Here is a 17,344-nt window from a genome sequence, read left to right as displayed (position 1 = left end):
GAGGGCAGAATATAGTTTTTCAGCATTGTGGCACAACCGGTCCAGAGAAGAAGTCCAATGTTCGCAATGAGGCAGATTGGAAGATTGGGACAATGCTTTAGCTTGTGGAAGGACCATTCAGAAGTCTGATAACAATGGGAGCCGGGAGAAGAAGAAATGACTGGCTTGAGAAAAGACCTTGATGATGTCGGCTGCTTTCCTGAGGCAGTACGAAGCAAAGATACTAGAGGAGCAAGATGGACCACTCCGTTGAAATCGCCTATTGTGAAGTGTAGTACGCAAAGGAGCGTAACGGCCGCCATTTTAGTAGGCAAAACCCGCCGTTCGCTATGCCTCTCGCAGTGTAATCAGTGTTTTGGGGGAACGGTATGTGTGATGATACCATTAAAATGCAGAATATATCTCATCTATCAATTCACAGAATTTTGTTATTTTTCTTTTTAAATGTTTCTGCAAGTTTCTGCCAACTAAAATGGCGCCGTGACATACTACGGTTTTTAGGGTGGTGTGGTCTATCTTGTTCCTCTTGTATCTTTGGTATGAAGTGTAGACGGAGTCAATGGTGGGGAGTCTGGTCTGTGCGACACCATGCAACTATGCTCTCTGTCTCCTTCCTGCACTCTATCTTGTTATTGTGTGTGATCCAGCCCACCACAGTGTTGTCATCTTCAAACTTGTACATGGAATTTGATCAGAATTTTGCCAGACAGTTTTGAATGTAAAGGAAATCTAGCAAGGGGTTCAGAACGTATCTTTAAGGGGTACTAGTGTTCAGACTTATTGGGGAGCATGTGTCATCTATCCTCACTGACTGTGGTCTATGGGCCAAAAGGGGGAAGTACACAAGTTAAAGACAGGACCCTTAACAGCATTGATAGACAGAGGGGTCTTGGAATCCAAGTCCACAGCTCCCTGAAAGTGGCTACAAAAGTAGATGGAGTAGTAAAGTAGGCATTGGTGTGCTTGGAAGTCATGATGCAGCTTCATAGCACTTTGATTAGGCCACATTTGGAATATTATGTGCAATTCTGATCACCCCATTACAGGAACCATGAGAAGTTGGGTTGCCAACTGTCCCGTATTACTGGGACATTCCGTATATTGGGCTAAATTGGTTTGACCCGCTGTAGGCCCGGACACTCTAGGCCCTGGGGCCGCTGTAGGCCCAGACAGTGTAGCCAGGGCGCCGCCTAAAGGAGGTTGCCTAACAAACCGCCTCCCGGTCCGGGCGGCCGCCATTGGTAGAGCCGGAGCACGTGGCCTCTGGCTGGGTGAGGTCACGTGGGGCGCGGGGTGGTGACGTCATCTTTTGTCCCTTATTTAGGAGTGTGATAGTTGGCAACCCTAATGAGAAGGCTTTGTAGTGGGTGCGGAAGAGGTATACCAGAATGCTGCCTGGATTAGAGGGTATTAGCTATAAGGAGAAGGTTAATTGGCTTCTGTAAATTGCCCCTAATGTGTAGGATGTGAAACAGGGATAACACAGAACTAGTGTCCAAGTGATTGTTGGTCAGAAGGGCATGGTTCCACACTGTATCTCTAAAACTAGAAGTAAAGGGCAGCACGGTGACGTTGTGGTAGAGCTAACTGCCTTACAGCGCCAGAGTCCCAGATTCATCCTGACTACTGGTGCTGTCTGTACGGAGTTTGTACGTTCTCCCCGTGATCTGTGTGTGTTTTCACCAAGATCTTCGGTTTCCTCCCATACTCCAAAGACGTTCAGGTTTATAGGTTAATTGCCTTGGTAAAATTGTTCCCAGTGCGTTCATGTGCGGGGATCGCTGGTCGGCGCGGACTCGGTGGGCCGAAGGGCCTGTTTCCGTGCTGTATCTCTAAACTAAACTAAACTAAAACTAAAGGAGAGTTTGGATACACTTTAGATTGTTTTCTCTGGAACATTGGAGTCTGAGGGGAGACCTGATAGAAGTTTATAAAATTCTGAGAGGTGTAGCTGAGTAGACAGAACCTTTATCTCATGGTGGACCTGTCAAAGACTTGAGAGCATAGCTTTAAGATTTGTACAGTGGCATTTAAGATGCATTTAAATAGGCACATGGATATGCAGGGAATGCTGGAATATATATATCGTATGCAGACAGATGAGATTAGATTTAGAGATACAGCGCGGAAACAGGCCCTTCGGCCCACCAAGCCCGCGCCACCCAGCAATCCCCACACATTAACACTACCCTATACACACCAGGGACTATTTATTTATTTATTTATTTTACATTTACCCAGTCAATTAACCTACAAACCTGTACGTCTTTGGAGTGTGTGAGGAAACCGAAGGTCTCGGAGAAAACCCACGCAGGTCACGGGGAGAACGTACAAACTCCGTACAGACGGCGCCCGTAGTCGGGATCGAACCTGAATCTCCGGCACTGCATTCGCTGTAAGGCAGCAAGTCTACCGCTGCGCCACCGTGCCGATTTAACTTGGCATCATGTTTACACCGAAGACTCTGACAAAGATCAAAATATGAGTTTTCAATATATGATTCTTTAAGCGTTGCCTATTGTAAGTGCTTTCCAGATGGTAGATAATATAAAATGTTTTTTTTCTTCCTAGGGCAAAACTGTTCCGTGGGAAAAAGATCCATGGGGATTATGATATCAGAGTGGAACAGGTGAGTACTGTTTCCTATCTTCAAAGTTGTTGTTGATTATAATGGCATGTAAGCGTGCCATGATTAACGAATGGACTTAATAGACTCTATTTGGGGTCAAACACTGATCGTGTTTAGTTGGTAAATTGATGGTTCATAGAAGACCATTTTGACAGTTGCCTTGGTAACGATTTGTAGTGATAAATAGTCTGTCCTGTCACACTTGTGGATTCAGCAATAAAGATTGAAGAGCTGTCATCTATGAAAAACAGTTTTCACTAACCCTTCATTGGTGGTATCAAACGCTCGACGGGCAGCACGGTGTAAATGTAAAATGTATAAATGCACGGTATAAATGTAAAATAGTCCCTAGTGTGTGTAGGGCCGTGTTAAATTTCGGGGATCACTGGTTGGTGAGGACTGGTTGGTGGGCCGAAGGGCCAGTTTCCGCGCTGTATCTCTAAACTAAACTAGTTTTCAGGGACTGACAGCAGGCATTAAAGTGATGGCAATTGGCTTCCAATGCCAACAGATTGCAAAATGAAAATAAGCTGCATCATTTCATTTGTTTAAAGCAATAGATCTCAATAATGTACCAAAACAAATAATGATCCTCTCTGAAAAGATAAAGAGTAACTTACCGAATAGTAAAAGGCTTGGATAGAGTAGATGTGGAGAGGATGTTTCCACTAGAGGGAGAGTCTAGGACCAGAGGTCAGAGCCTCAGAATTAAAGGACGTTCCTTAAAGAAGGAGATGAGGAGGAATTTCTTTAGTCAGAAGGTGGTGAATCTTTGGAATTCTTTGTCACAGACGGCTGTGAAGGCCGTCAGTGGCTGAGATAGATAGATTCTTGATTAGTCTGGGTGTCAGGGGTTATGGGGAGAAGGCAGAAAAATGGGGTAAGGAGGGAGAGATAGATCAGCCATGATTGAATGGCGGAGTAGACGATGGGCCGAGTGTCCTAATTCTGCTCCTATCACTTATGACCTGCTGATTGCTTATCTGACAACTCTTATGAAAATAGCCATTTGGTCTTCTATTGATGTAGCTGGTTAGCACGCAACAAATGTATGGAATGGGCTTCCGGTGGAAGCGGTGGAGGCAGGCTCGATTTTATTATTTAAGAGTAAATTGGATAGGTATATGGATGAGAGGGGATTGGAGGGTTATGGTCTGAGAGCAGGTAGATGAGACTAGGTCAGAGAGAGTGGTCGGCGTGGACTGGTAGGGCCGAACTGGCCTGTTTCCGTGCTGTAGTTGTTATATGGTTATATGATTAAAAGCTTTTCACTGTACCTCGGTACACGTGACAATAAACTAAGCTAAACTGAGCTGCCCATTCCATCCACAGTAGGACATTTACTGGTTAGTAAATGTCCCCACAATGTCAGCTTTTGCTTCAGATCAAAGAAGGAATCTAAAATAAGAATAACAAAACAGATTAATGTACTTTGTAAGCATTCAGAAGCCACAGCAAAATTGGAAAATTTACAGCAATTGCATTAATTGTTGGCTCAGCTGTAAAACCATAATAAAACTAAATATCATATATGTGTAAGGAGGAACTGCAGATGCTGGATTCAACCGAAGATACACACAAAATGATGGATTAACTCAGCGGGTCAGTCAGCATCTATGGAGGAAAGGAATTGGTGACATTTCAAGTCGAGACCCTTCTTCAGACATAATGTACATGCACTTTATTTTGAGAAAGTTGCTCCAGTAAGATTATAGAAAGCTTGAGCTGTACAGATTAATCTCAATTTCCCATCAGTAATTTTCTTGCAAAACATGTTTAACATTAACAATGAAACGTTCTTTAGAGTTAAAAAAGGCCTCATTATTTTTTTAGATGATCAGAGGCCCGATAGGCTGCATTGCCCTGAATTAGATTCAGCTCTTAGGGCTAATGGAATAGACAATAAACAATAGGTGCAGGAGTAGGTCATTCGGCCCTTCGAGCCAGCACCGCCATTCAATGTCAAGTCAAGTCAAGTCAAGTCAATTTTATTTGTATAGCACATTTAAAAACAACCCACGTTGACCAAAGTGCTGTACATCTGATTAGGAAAAAAAACAAAGAAACATACAGTGGCAGGCAGCCAAACACAACGGCGCGGCCATCTTGAACAAAATGTTTAACTAAAGCAGAATGGTGTCCCGCGGCCGCGCCGCACCGGGCGATGGAAGGCCCCGCGGCCGAGCCGCACCGGGCGCTGTTCAGTCCCGCGGCCGAGCCGCGCCGGGCGATGGAAGGCCCCGCGGAAGAGACCTAAAAAAAAAAAGAAGAAAGATTCCTCTCCCCCCCCCCCCCACACCCCCCACCCCCACATACCCCCCCACCCTCACCACCCCCCCCCCACCCCCACCCCACCCCCCCCCCCCCCCCACATACACAACCAAAACAAAATACCCCACCACCAACACACAAACAAAAAGGACAAACAGACTTCCAGCGAGAGCAAATACTGCACCTGGTCTCCGTGGTGCTGACTACAGAGGTAATGTGATCATGGCTGATCATTCTCAATCCTTACCCCGTTCCTGCCTTCTCCCCATACCCCCTGACTCCGCTATCCTTAAGAGCTCTATCTAGCTCTCTCTTGAATGCATTCAGAGAATTAGCCTCCACTGCCTTCTGAGGCAGAGAATTCCACAGATTCACAACTCTCTGACTGAAAAAGTTTTTCCTCATCTCCGTTCTAAATGGCCCACCCCTTATTCTTAAACTGTGGCCCCTGGGCCGCAATCAAGGGATATGGGGAGAAGGCAGGAACGGGGTACTGATTTTGGATGATCAGCCATGATCACATTGAATGGCGGTGCTGGCTCGAAGGACCGACTGGGCTATTCCTGTACCTATCTGCACCTATGAATGTCAGTGGGCTCCATCTGGTGGTGATCAATAATACATACACCCTGTGCAGGGCAAGAAATGAATCAGGTCCACAATGGTCCAGAAATGGAAAGATGCTTGTTTAATTGATTACATGCACACAAAAGGGTGGGGATGTTTGGGAGAGAGCATCACCAGGTCCAGTGGAGGACTGCAAGGGGTCGACACCGATTTGTAGATGTAGGAAGGAACAGCAGGTGCTGGTTTACACCGAAGATAGGCACAAAGTGCTGGAGCACTTTTTTGAGGATGTAACAAGTAAAATGGACAAGGGAGAGCCAGTGGATGTCGTGTACCTGGACTTTCAGAAAGTCTTTGATAAGGTCCCACACAGGAGGTTAGTGGGCAAAACTAGAGCACATGGTATTGGGGGTAGGGTGCTGACATGAACAGAAATAATCGTTGGCACACAGGAAACAAAGAGTAGAGATTAACTGGTCCCTTTCAGAATGGCAGGCAGTGACTAGTGGGGTGCATCAAGGCTCGGTGCTGGGACCGCAGCTATTCACAATATACATTAATGATTTAGATGAGGGAATTAAAAGTAACATTAGCAAATTTGCAGATGACACAAAGCTGGGTGGCAGTGTGAGCTGTGAGGAGGATGCTATGAGGTTGCAGGGTGACTTGGACAGGTTGGGTGAGTGGGCAGATGCACGGCAGGTGCAGTTTAATGTGGATAAATGTGAGGTTATCCACTTTGGTGGCAAGTACAGGAAGGCAGATTATTATCTGAATAGTGTCAGGTTAGGAAATGGGGAAGTACAACAAGACCTGGGTGTCCTTGTATGTCAGTCACTGAAAGTAAGCGTGCAGGTACAGCAGGCAGTGAAAAAAGCTAATGGCATGTTAGCCTTCATAACGAGAAGAGTTGAGTATAGGAGCAAAGAGGTCCTTCTGCAGTTGTACAGGGCCCTGGTGAGACCACACCTGGAGTATTGTGCGCAGTTTTGGTCTCCTAATTTGAGGAAGGACATTCTTGCTATTGTGGGAGTGCAGCGTAGGTTCATGGAGTTAATTCCCGGAATGGCGGGACTGTCATATGTTGAAAGACTGGAGCGACTGGGCTTAAAATTATTAAGGGATTGGACATGCAAGATGCAGGAAACATGTTCCCGATGTTGGGGGAGTCCAGAACCAGGGGCCACAGTTTAAGAATAAGGGGTAGGCCATTTAGAACGGAGATGAGGAAAAACATTCTCACCCAGAGGGTTTGAATTTGTGGAATTCTCTGCCTCAGAAGGCAGTGGAGGCCGATTCACTGGATGCATTCAAAGGAGAGTTGGAGTTCTCAGGGCTGGAGGAATCAAGGGGTATGGGGAGAAGGCAGGAACAGGGTACTGATTGTGGATGATCAGCCATGATCACATTGAATGGCAGTGCTGGCTCGAAGGGCCGAATGGCCTCCTCCTGCACCTATTGTCTATTTATCTATGTATCTATGTAACTCAGCTGGACAGGCAGGATCAGGGTCACAACATTGAATGACAATGGGGATCAGGGGTGGGTGTAATGTCGGGCCGAGTCAGTTTGTAAGACCGCTTGGCAGTTTAGTTTAGAGATACAGAGTAGATACAGGCCCATCGGCCCACCGAGTCTGCACTGACCAGCGATCCCCGCACATTAACACTGTCCTATACACACTAGGGACATTTTTACATTTACACCAAGCCAATTAACCTACAAACCTGTACGTCTTTGTAGTGTGAGAGGAAACCGAAGGTCTCGGAGAAAAGCCACACAGGTCACACGGAGAACGTACAAACTCCATACAGACAGCACCCGTAGTCAGGATCGAACCCGGGCCTCTGGCGCTATAAGGCAGCAACTCTACCGCTGCGCCACCGTGCTGCCTGCTGTACCTGCACATAAGGATGGGGTTTGGTGAAGATTGTGAGGTTGGGGGTAGTGGAAACTTGGTACCAGAGAGAGAAGTGAGGGCCTTGGAGGGAGAGGCAGTTAAGTACACAGCTTAAAAGGATGGGCAGTGTTCGACCAGGCCAGCATCCCTTTGAGTAATACTTAAGTAAGTTCCCCAGCATTGTGAAGCCTTTCTCCTCATAGTTAACGCAAGCTCTAGATTCCAGCACCTGCCGTCTCTTGTTCCTGCAACCGTCAGCATTGTCTGGCTGACAAGCAACAACCAAGGCAGCGGGAAATGAAGTTCACAAGTTCACAAGTTTACAAGTTTACAAGTTGTGGGAGTAGAATTAGGCCATTCGGCCCATCGAGTCTACTCCGCCCTTCGATCATGGCTGATCTCTGCCTCCACACCCCATTTTCCAGGTAGTCATGCATGCATGTGGAAAGATCCGGAAAACACCAGTCACGGGATGATAATAATAGCAAGTGGCGTCCGTGGTTTACAACTGACAGGCAAAGACTATCTTCAAGGAGAAAGAATCGAACAATTTACCCTTGACATTCAGTCACATTATCGTCAAGTCAAGTCAAGTTTATTTGTCACATACATATACAAGATGTGCAGTGAAATCAAAGTGGCAACGCCTGCGGATTGTGCTAAACTACAAAACGGAATAGAAAAAAAAAAAAATTAACACAAAAAATAAATGAGTACAGTAAATTAAATGAGTCCCTGGTGATATGAGAGTTAACAGTCCTGATGGCCTGTGGGAAGAAACTCCGTCTCATCCTCTCCGTTTTCACAGCGTGACAGCGGAGACGTTTGCCTGACCGTAGCAGCTGGGACAGTCAGTTTCTGGGGTGGCAGGGGTCCCCCATAATGTTGCTGGCTCTGGATCTGCACCTCCTGATGTATAGGTCCTGCAGGGGGGTGAGTGTAGTTCCCATAGTGCGTTCAGCCGAAAGCACTACTCTCCGCAGAGCCTTCCTGTCCTGGGCAGAGCTGTTCCCAAACCAGAGCTGTTCCCAAACCAAACCAGTCCTTCCGTCTCAGTATTCTGGGAGTCACCTTTAACCAAAAGTCAACTGGACCCAGCTACAGAAATGCTGTGACTGCAAGTGGATGTGGATTGCAACCTCCACAAACAGCACCTCCCCCTATTCTCCAGCGATGCTGCCTGGCATGTTGAGTTACTCCAGCACTCTATCTTTCTTTCTCTGTCTTTCTGGCTGGACAGGGAGTGGTTTGGGTAGGAAGGGATGAGTGTACCAAAGAGTTGCCGAGGGAGCGGTCTCTTCAGAAGGCGGAGAGGAGTGGAGATGGGAAGTTGTGACTAATGAAGGTGTGATCACGTTGGAGGTGACGGGAATGTCAGAGGATGATGTGTTGGATACGGAGGCTGGTGGGATGAAAGGTGAGGGCAAGGGGAATTCTATCCTCGTTCTGTAAAGGAGGAGGTAGAACGAACGCAGAACTGCAGGACCCAGAGGAAACAAGGGTGAGGGATAAACTGACTAGATGCCTGAAGATTGTTCCCGATGTTGGGGGAGTTCAGAACCAGGGGTCACAGCTAAAGGATAAGGGGGAAGTCTTTTAGGACCGAGATGAGAAATCATTTCTTCACACAGAGAGTGGTGAGTCTGTGGAATTCTCTGCCACAGAAGGTAGTTGAGGCCAGTTCATTGGCTATATTTAAGAGGGAGTTAGATGTGGCCCTTGTGGCTAAAGGGATCAGGGGGTATGGAGAGAAGGCAGGTACAGGCTACTGAGCTGGATGATCAGCCATGATCATATTGAATGGCGGTGCAGGCTCGAAGGGCCGAATGGCCTACTCCTGCACCTATTTTCTATGTTTCTATGTTTCTATGACAGCAGAGAGGAACCACATTTGCTCAAGAAAGAGGGCATCGCAGATGAACAGCCTCATGTTGGGAGCAGATACTGTGAAGATGGAGATATTGAGAGAAGGAGCCAGGGTCTTTGCTGGAGGCATGGTGGGAGGAAGTAAAGTCCAGATCACTTTGGGAGTACCGGTATGTTTGTAGCAAAGATAATAGAGCAGAGCAAGATAGACCACTCGCCCCTAAAAACCGTAGTATGTCACGGCGCCATTTTAGCAGGCAGAAACTTGCAAAAACATTGAAAAAGAAAAATAACAAAAATCTGTGAACTGATAGATGAGATATATTCTGCATTTTTATGGTATCATCACACATACCGTTCCCCCAAAACACTGATTACACTGCGAGAGGCATAGCAGACGGTGGGTTTTGCTTACTAAAATGGCGGACGTTACGCTCCTTTGCGTACTACACTCTAATATTTCGACAGAGTGATCCATCTTGCCCCTCCAGTATCTTTAGTTTGTAGTAGTCGTTAATCTATTCCCTGTGATGGAGACAGAGACATCAAAAAAGATGTGAGAGAGAGTCCAAATGCGTTTGAGGGCAGGGTGGAAGTTAGTGGTGAAGGTGATGAAAGCAATGAGTTCTGCACGGTGGCATTGTTTTGATCAAACACTGCAAAGCTGATGTGCTCCAACATTATAGAAAATGACTGTGGATTAATTATACAATGCAATGATTTAGCTGTTGTCAGGGCTTTTTAATTGATTTCTCATCTTCTTTGAGATCCATTTCTTTTCTAGTACTAAGTTGAACACTGCCTGAGGTGAGATGGATATTTTTCAGAGCTGAGCTTGATATTTAGAAGGTATCACAAAAAGCTGGAGCAACTCAGCGGGTCAGGCAGCATCTCAGGAGGGAAGGAATGGGTGGCATTTCGGGTTGAGACCCTTCTTCAGAATGGGGGACCTTCCCCCAGGGGAAAGGGGCGGGACAAAGAAAGGATGTAGTTGGAGACAGGAAGACAGTGGGAGAACTGGGAAGGGGGAGGGAAAGAGAGGGACAGAGGAGCTATCTGAAGTTAGAGAAGTCAATGTTCATACTGCTGGGGTGTAAGCTGCCCAAGCGAAATATGAGGTGCTGTTCCTCCAATTTGCAGTGGGCCTCATTATGGCAATGGAGGAGGCCCATGGCACAAAGGTCAGACTGGGAGTGGGAGGGGGAGTTGAAGTGCTCAGCCACCAGGAGATCAGGATGGTTAAGGCAGACTGAGCAAAGGTGTTGAGTGAAACGATCGCCAAGCCTGCGTTTGGTCTCGCCGATGTAGAGGAGTTGACATCTAGAGCAGTGGATACAGTAGATGAGGTTGGAGGAGGTGCAGGTGAACCTCTGCCTCACCTGATAAGACTGCTATTTAGAATTTTCTTTTAACACAAACATTGTTTCCTGTAAGCATCTTAATAGCTTCTTGGCTGGTTTATATATGAGTCCTGTGTAGCTGAATCCCCCACTTGTAAATGGCAGCACAATGCAGCCACTGTGTGGGTGGGAGAAATATTCAACTGTTGATAAACCCCGCTATTAAAAAGATGAATTTTTTACTCACTCATTAAGGTTTTTTTCAGAGTTATTAACCAATTGAAAAGAGATATTGACCACCAGGGGGCGCCGCACGATGGCTGCCTCGCCTGCAGTCTGTCTGTCCTTTTCAAACTCTTTTTGTTATTTTTGGTAAGTTTTAAAAGTTTGTGTAAATGTTCTCTGGTGTGTTTTATGTGGGGGGTGGGGGACGGGGACGGGGAGGGGGAGGGGGTGGGGGAGGGGGTGGGGGAGGGGGGAGGGGGAGGGGGTGGGGGTGGGGGAGGGGGAAACTTTTTTTCAATCTCTTACCTTGCCAGAGATGCGATTGATTTCCGGATCGTATCTCCGGTCGCTCTGCGGCCTAACATCACGGAGCTGGTGGCCTTGCCTGGGACTGAACTTGAGCCCCCGCGGGGCGTGGACTTATCATCTGAGCCTGCGATCCCTTGCCTGGGATCGACGCTCCAACGCGGCCTGCGGACTTTAACATCAGGAGCTCGCAGTCTCCGGTTGAGACCGGTCGGGAGCTCCAAGCTGCACGAGGTTCGACTGATCCCGACCCGGGGTAGATCGCCCGGCGTTAGGTAGCTGAGATTCCCCCCGATGCAGGAGCTTGATCGCCCCGACGAGGAAGGCTCGCCGCCGGCTACGGGACTCAAGATCATCCCGTCAACGGAAGATTAGAGGCCCCGACCGCTGGAGGACAAGGAAGGGAGAGATTGAACTTTTTTTCGCCTTCCATCACAGTGAGGAATGTGGAGGAGTCACTGTGGTGGATGTTCATGTTAAAATGTATTTTGCGTCTCCTGTTGCCTTTTATTGTTATGACTGTACGGCAAATGAAGTTTCCCCGTCTGTTGCAAAACACACGTGGCTAATAAAGTGTTATTGTGACTGTGATTGTGATTGTGATTGATTGAAGAAATTAGCGGCCAGCACACAACCACCAGTTGAATAGTTCCAATAGTTTGACTTTTTCAATCAGAGTCATAGAGTAAAGGCCCTGTCCCACGTAGGCGATTTTAAGGCGACTGCCGGTGACTAGGCTGTCACCAAACGTGCGCCGGGGTGTCGCGGGCCTGACCGTGAGGAGTCTTCAATGAATCGAAGCGGATCACGGCGCGTCGTGGAAAAATCTTCCAGATATAAATTTCTCTGCGACAGCTGGCTTGTCGCCAGGTATCGTAGCTTATTGCGGGCGCTGTCTGTCGCACGCTGTCCCCAGGTTTGCTAGGTTGTCACAGATGCATTTAGAAGCACGTAATATTAAATTAAGAAAAGGCATTTGAAGATACCAGAAGATAGTTTTGTTCAACCAATTTATTTACCGTCAGGACATTTGACAGGTAGATTGGAGGCGGCAGTTTGACGGTCAGGTAAGGGTGGGAATTTCACGATGTTTCCGAAGACGTTTTATCTCTTAGCCAGGCGCTAGTTTCACAAAAAAAGTAACTTGTATCGACCTGACTCGGCATTGTCGTGGTCATTGTCGTGGTCATTGTCGTCGGGTAAAAGAAAATTTCGGCGATCTGCTACGACTTTGACAGTCGCCGGCAGTCGCCTTCAAAATCGCGTAACTGGGACAGGTCCTTAATACAACGTGGAAACAGGCCCTTCGGCCCAACTTGCCCACACCGGCCAACATGGCACAGCTACTCCAGTCCCACCTGCCCGCGTTTGGCACATATCCCTCCAAACCTGTCCTATCCATGTATCTTTCTAACTGTTTCTTAAACGTTGGGATAGTCCCTACCTCAACTACCTCCTCCGGCAGCTCGATCCATACACCCACCACCCTTTGTGTGAAAAAGTTACCCCTTAGATTCTTATTAAATCTTTTCCCCTTCACCTTAAACCTATGTCGTCTGGTCCTCGATTGTCCTACTCTGGGGCAAGAGACTCTGTGCATCAACTCGATCTATTCCTCTCATGATTTTATACACCTCTATACGATCACCCCTCATCCTCCTGCGCTCCAAGGAATAGAGTCCCAGCCTACTCTGCCCGTAGTTCAGACCCTCTAGTCCTGGCAACATCCTCGTAAATCTTCTCTGTACCCTTTCCAGCTTGACAGCATCCTTCCCATAACTTGGTGCCCACAACTGAACACAATACTCTAAATGCAGCCTCACCAACATCTTGTACAACTGCAACACGATCTCTCAACTTCTATACTCGTTGCTCTGACGAAGGCATTGATTGTGGATCCATTGTGCTAATCTCTATAGAACCATGAATGAAAAACACGCAAAAAAGTAACAAAACGGGCCATGGTTATCTGTTTGTTGGGTGAGAACGAGAAGCTGGTAACTATTCACGGACACTTCAGGATATTTACTCTTGTCATGAGAGCATCTTGATCCTTCCAAATTCTCGATGTCAGTGCTATTTGGATAGGAAACTAAATGCTATTGGGATAGGAAACTAAATTCATTTCCACGGGCCTTCAAAATGTTTACAAAAGGAAAGCTATCATTTAAGTAGCGCTTTGAATTTCAAGCCAATAAAGTAATTCTGAAATGGTTATCTGAATCAGATTTATAGCCACCAAATGACATACAGTCAGTTCCCATGACAAGCAATGGGATGACGACCAGATGCTTTTAGTGATGTTGTTTGGGGCATAAATAAATATCTTGAGGATAATGAGGAATTTACTTTAGTTTAGTTTAGATACACAGCGCCCTTCGGCCCACCAAGTCCGCACTGACCAACGATCCCCGCACACTAACACTATCCTACACACAGTAGGGGCAATTTACATTTATAACCAAACCAATTAACCTGCAAACCTGCACGTCTTTGGAGTGTGGGAGGAAACCGAAGATCTCAGAGAAAACCCATGCAGGTCACGGGGAGAACGTACAAACTCCGTACAGACAGCACCCGTAGTCGGGATCGAACCTGGGTCTCCGGTGCCCCATTCGCTGTTAGGCGGCGACTCTACCGCTGCGCCACCGTGACCGCCCCTGGGTTATTGCTCTGCGTTATTTTCTATCACATTCATTTTGAATGATAATTTATATTTTTATTTTCCATTGCAATGCCTTTCCATCTTTTGCGTTTCACCGAAACAAAGCACAATCAAATTTCCAACCACAGTCAGCTGATGCTTCGAAGCATTTCTTTAGACTTCAGGGAAGCTTTAGACACATGCAGTCACTTTAAATATTGAGCTGATTGCCTTTAAAGTTTCAATTTCAGTTGAGTTTATTGTCACGTGTACCGTGTTACAGTGAAAAGCTTTTGTTGCGTGCTACCTAGTCAGCAGGAAGGCAATACATGGTTACAATCGATCCCTTTACACTGTACAGACACATGGTCCGCTTCAAGTACTCCGAGGAAACATAAGTGCTAACATCTACTGTCCATTTCTCTGGAGGCACGGTGGCGCAGCGGTAGAGTTGCTGCCTTGCAGCGAATGCAGCGCCGGAGACCCTGGTTCGATCCCGACTACGGGTGCTGCCTGTATGGAGTTTGTACGTTCTCCCCGTGACATGCGTGGGTTTTCTCCGAGATCTTCGGTTTCCTCCCACGCTCCAAAGACGTACAGGTTGTAGGTTCATTGGCCTGGTAAACTTTTTTTTTAAAATTGGCCCTGGGTGGGTGTAGGATAGTGTTAATATGCGGGAATCACTGGTTGGCACGGACCTGGTGGGCAGAAGGGCCTGTCCCTGTCTTGTATCTCCAAACTTAACTAAACTAAACCCCGGGCCATCAACTGCCCATTTCTCTCCACCCTTTTGGACACGTAAACAAGGACAGGAGAGGTTTAGAGGTCCAATGCTGAGCAGGTGGGACTTGTGAGGATGGGACGTGTTGGTCGGCGTGGGCAAGTTGGGCTGAAGGGCCTGTTTCCACGCTGTATGACTGTATGACTCTGTAGGAAAGGTGTTTAAACTTACAAAATTATTTTAGGGGTTGGACAGGCTAGATACAGGAAGATTGTTCCCGATGTTGGGGAAGTCCAGAACAAGGGGTCACAGTTGGGGAAGTCTTTTAGGACCGAGATGAGAACGTTTTTTTTCACACAGAGAGTGGTGAATCTGTGGAATTCTCTGCCACAGAGGGTAGTTGAGGCCAGTTCATTGGCTATATTTAAGAGGGAGTTAGATGTGGCCCTTGTGGCTAAAGGGGTCAGGGGGCATGGAGAGAAGGCAGGTACGGGATACAGAGTTGGATGATCAGCCATGATCATATTGAATGGCGGTGCAGGCTCGAAGGGCCGAATGGCCTACTCCTGCACCTATTTTCTATGTTTCTATGTTTCTATGTCTCTAAAGCTGCATCGCTATTTTCATCCAGCTAATGAGTAATCATTCAGCGTGCTTGAAGTTAATGAGAGGGATTATCATCTTCCCCGTGCTCCTGAGTAGACATGTGACCATTCTCTGCAGGCAACAGAGTTTGTTTTGTTCTTTGATTTTCTGCCTCTGATAATGTTCAAGCACTCTGCAACAGCCGACCCCGTTACACCATCGATGGCAGCAGATGTCCTCCTGCCGGTGGTGCAGAGGAGAATTATGTGGATAGACACGAAATGCCGGAGTAACTCAACGGCACAGGCAGCATCTCTGGAGGGAAGGAACGGGCGGCGTTTCAGGTCGAGTCTGAAGGAGGGTCTCAGCTCATCTCCAGAGCAGGGCCGTCTTAACGCATGGGCCTGATGGGAACTTGCCCGGGGGCCCACGAGCATAGGGGCCCCATGCTGATCTGTGTATGTTAAGTGACTTGCAATAAATAAATACTACTTTTAAAATGTAGGTTCAATAAGTGCTTTTTTTCGCAACATTTTCGGTCACTAAGTGCTTCTCACAGCGATCTGTAAGTGCTTTTCGCAACAATGTAGCACCCTAAGTCCATCGCTAAGTGCTTTTCGGTAAGTGCTTTTCGCCAGCACGACAGGGGGGGCTGGTAGGGAAAGGGGGGTGGGGGAGAGTAACGGTAGGGGCCCCAGTACACTGCTTTGCCCGGGGGCCCATAATGCTGTAAAAACGGCCCTGCTCCAGAGAGGCTGCCTGTCCTGCTGAGTTACTCCAGCATTTTGTGTCCATCTCCGGCTTAAACCAGCATCTGCAGTTCCTGCCTGCACCAAATTGCGTGCATGTGGCCGTGGGCTGAAGAGATATAATAATGTCTAGCCATGGATTGTGAACAAAAAAGACTGAATAAACTGCATAAAATTATGAGAGATCGTGACAAAGTCAACAAAATGAATCTATTGTATCACAAAATGCCGGAGTAACTCAGCAGGTCAGGCAGCATCTAGGAGAGAGGGAATGGGTGACGTTTCAGGTCGAGACCCTTCTTCAGACTCGATAAAATGAATCTATTTCTCAAAGCAAATAAAACAATAACAATAACAATAAGGGGGATAAATCATTGTATGTTGAAGTGATTGGTTTAGATTGACACCGATCGAAGCCGTCTCTCTCTCTATCCTTTGGAATGCAGTACAGAAAAGAGATTATTGATCATTGCAGTTAATGTCCAATTGTGTACAAGAAAATATGAATGAAGTTCCAAACCAAGTTTCCTTATAGACTTCCCAGCTGCCTATAGCGTGGTCCTTCTGCAGTTGTACAGGGCCCTAGTGAGACCGCACCTGGAGTACTGTGTGCAGTTTTGGTCTCCAAATTTGAGGAAGGACATTCTTGCTATTGAGGGCGTGCAGCATAGGTTTACTAGGTTAATTCCCGGAATGGCGGGACTGTCATATGATGAAGGACTGGAGCGACTAGGCTTGTATACACTGGAATTTAGAAGGATGAGAGGGGATCTTATCGAAACGTATAAGATTATTAAGGGGTTGGACACGTTAGAGGCAGGAAACATGTTCCCAATGTTGGGGGAGTCCAGAACCAGGGGCCACAGTTTAAGAATAAGGGGCAGGCCATTTAGAACAGAGATAAGGAAAAACTTTTTAGTCAGAGAGTTGTAAATCTGTGGAATTCTCTGCCTCAGAAGGCAGTGGAGGCCAATTCTCTGAATGCATTCAAGAGAGAGCTGGATAGAGCTCTGAAGGATAGCGGAGTCAGGGGGTATGGGGAAAAGGCAGGAATGGGGTACTGATTGAGAATGATCAGCCATGATCACATTGAATGGCAGTGCTGGCTCGAAGGGCCGAATGGCTTCCTCCTGCACCTATTGTCTATTGTCTATTGGCACAGTGGCACAACGGTAGAGTTGCCACCTTACAGCGCCAGAGACCCGGGTGCTGTCTGTGTGGTGTTTGCACGTTCTCCCTCTGAATGGGTGGGTTTTCTCTGAGTACTCCCACATCCTAAAGATGTGCAGGTTTGCTACGTTGATCTCGATAATTTTCAAATAGTCCCTAGCGTGTAAGATAGAACTAGTGTATGGGTGATCGATGGCCAGCATGGACTCGATGGGCCGAAGGGCCTATTTCCACACTGTGCCTCTAAGCTAACATGACATTGCACTTAAGATTATGTGATGCTTTGATAATCCATGAAGAAATGTTGGCTTTTGATTGATTTTATAAGGGAACAAATCTATAATGATGAACGATAACTCTTTCGTGGAATC

The 17,344-nt window shown here is 47.0% G+C and overlaps 1 protein-coding gene across 1 annotated transcript in view; it reads left to right on the top strand.

The window, feature by feature from the left end:
• syn2b (synapsin IIb) overlaps positions 1–17,344 on the top strand; it is a 349,820-nt gene that overhangs the window by 179,147 nt on the left and 153,329 nt on the right. Inside the window, exon 2 of the mRNA XM_078413983.1 lies at positions 2,572–2,629. Coding sequence (XP_078270109.1) covers positions 2,572–2,629 — 58 coding nt within the window. The remainder of the gene's footprint in view (positions 1–2,571; positions 2,630–17,344) is intronic.

The sequence above is a fragment of the Rhinoraja longicauda genome, chromosome 17 (genome assembly GCF_053455715.1).
Source record: "Rhinoraja longicauda isolate Sanriku21f chromosome 17, sRhiLon1.1, whole genome shotgun sequence".
NCBI classification, from domain to species: Eukaryota; Metazoa; Chordata; class Chondrichthyes; order Rajiformes; family Arhynchobatidae; genus Rhinoraja; species Rhinoraja longicauda.
Note: the sequence above shows the minus strand (reverse complement) of the source record. Positions and strands in the feature narration are given on the sequence as shown.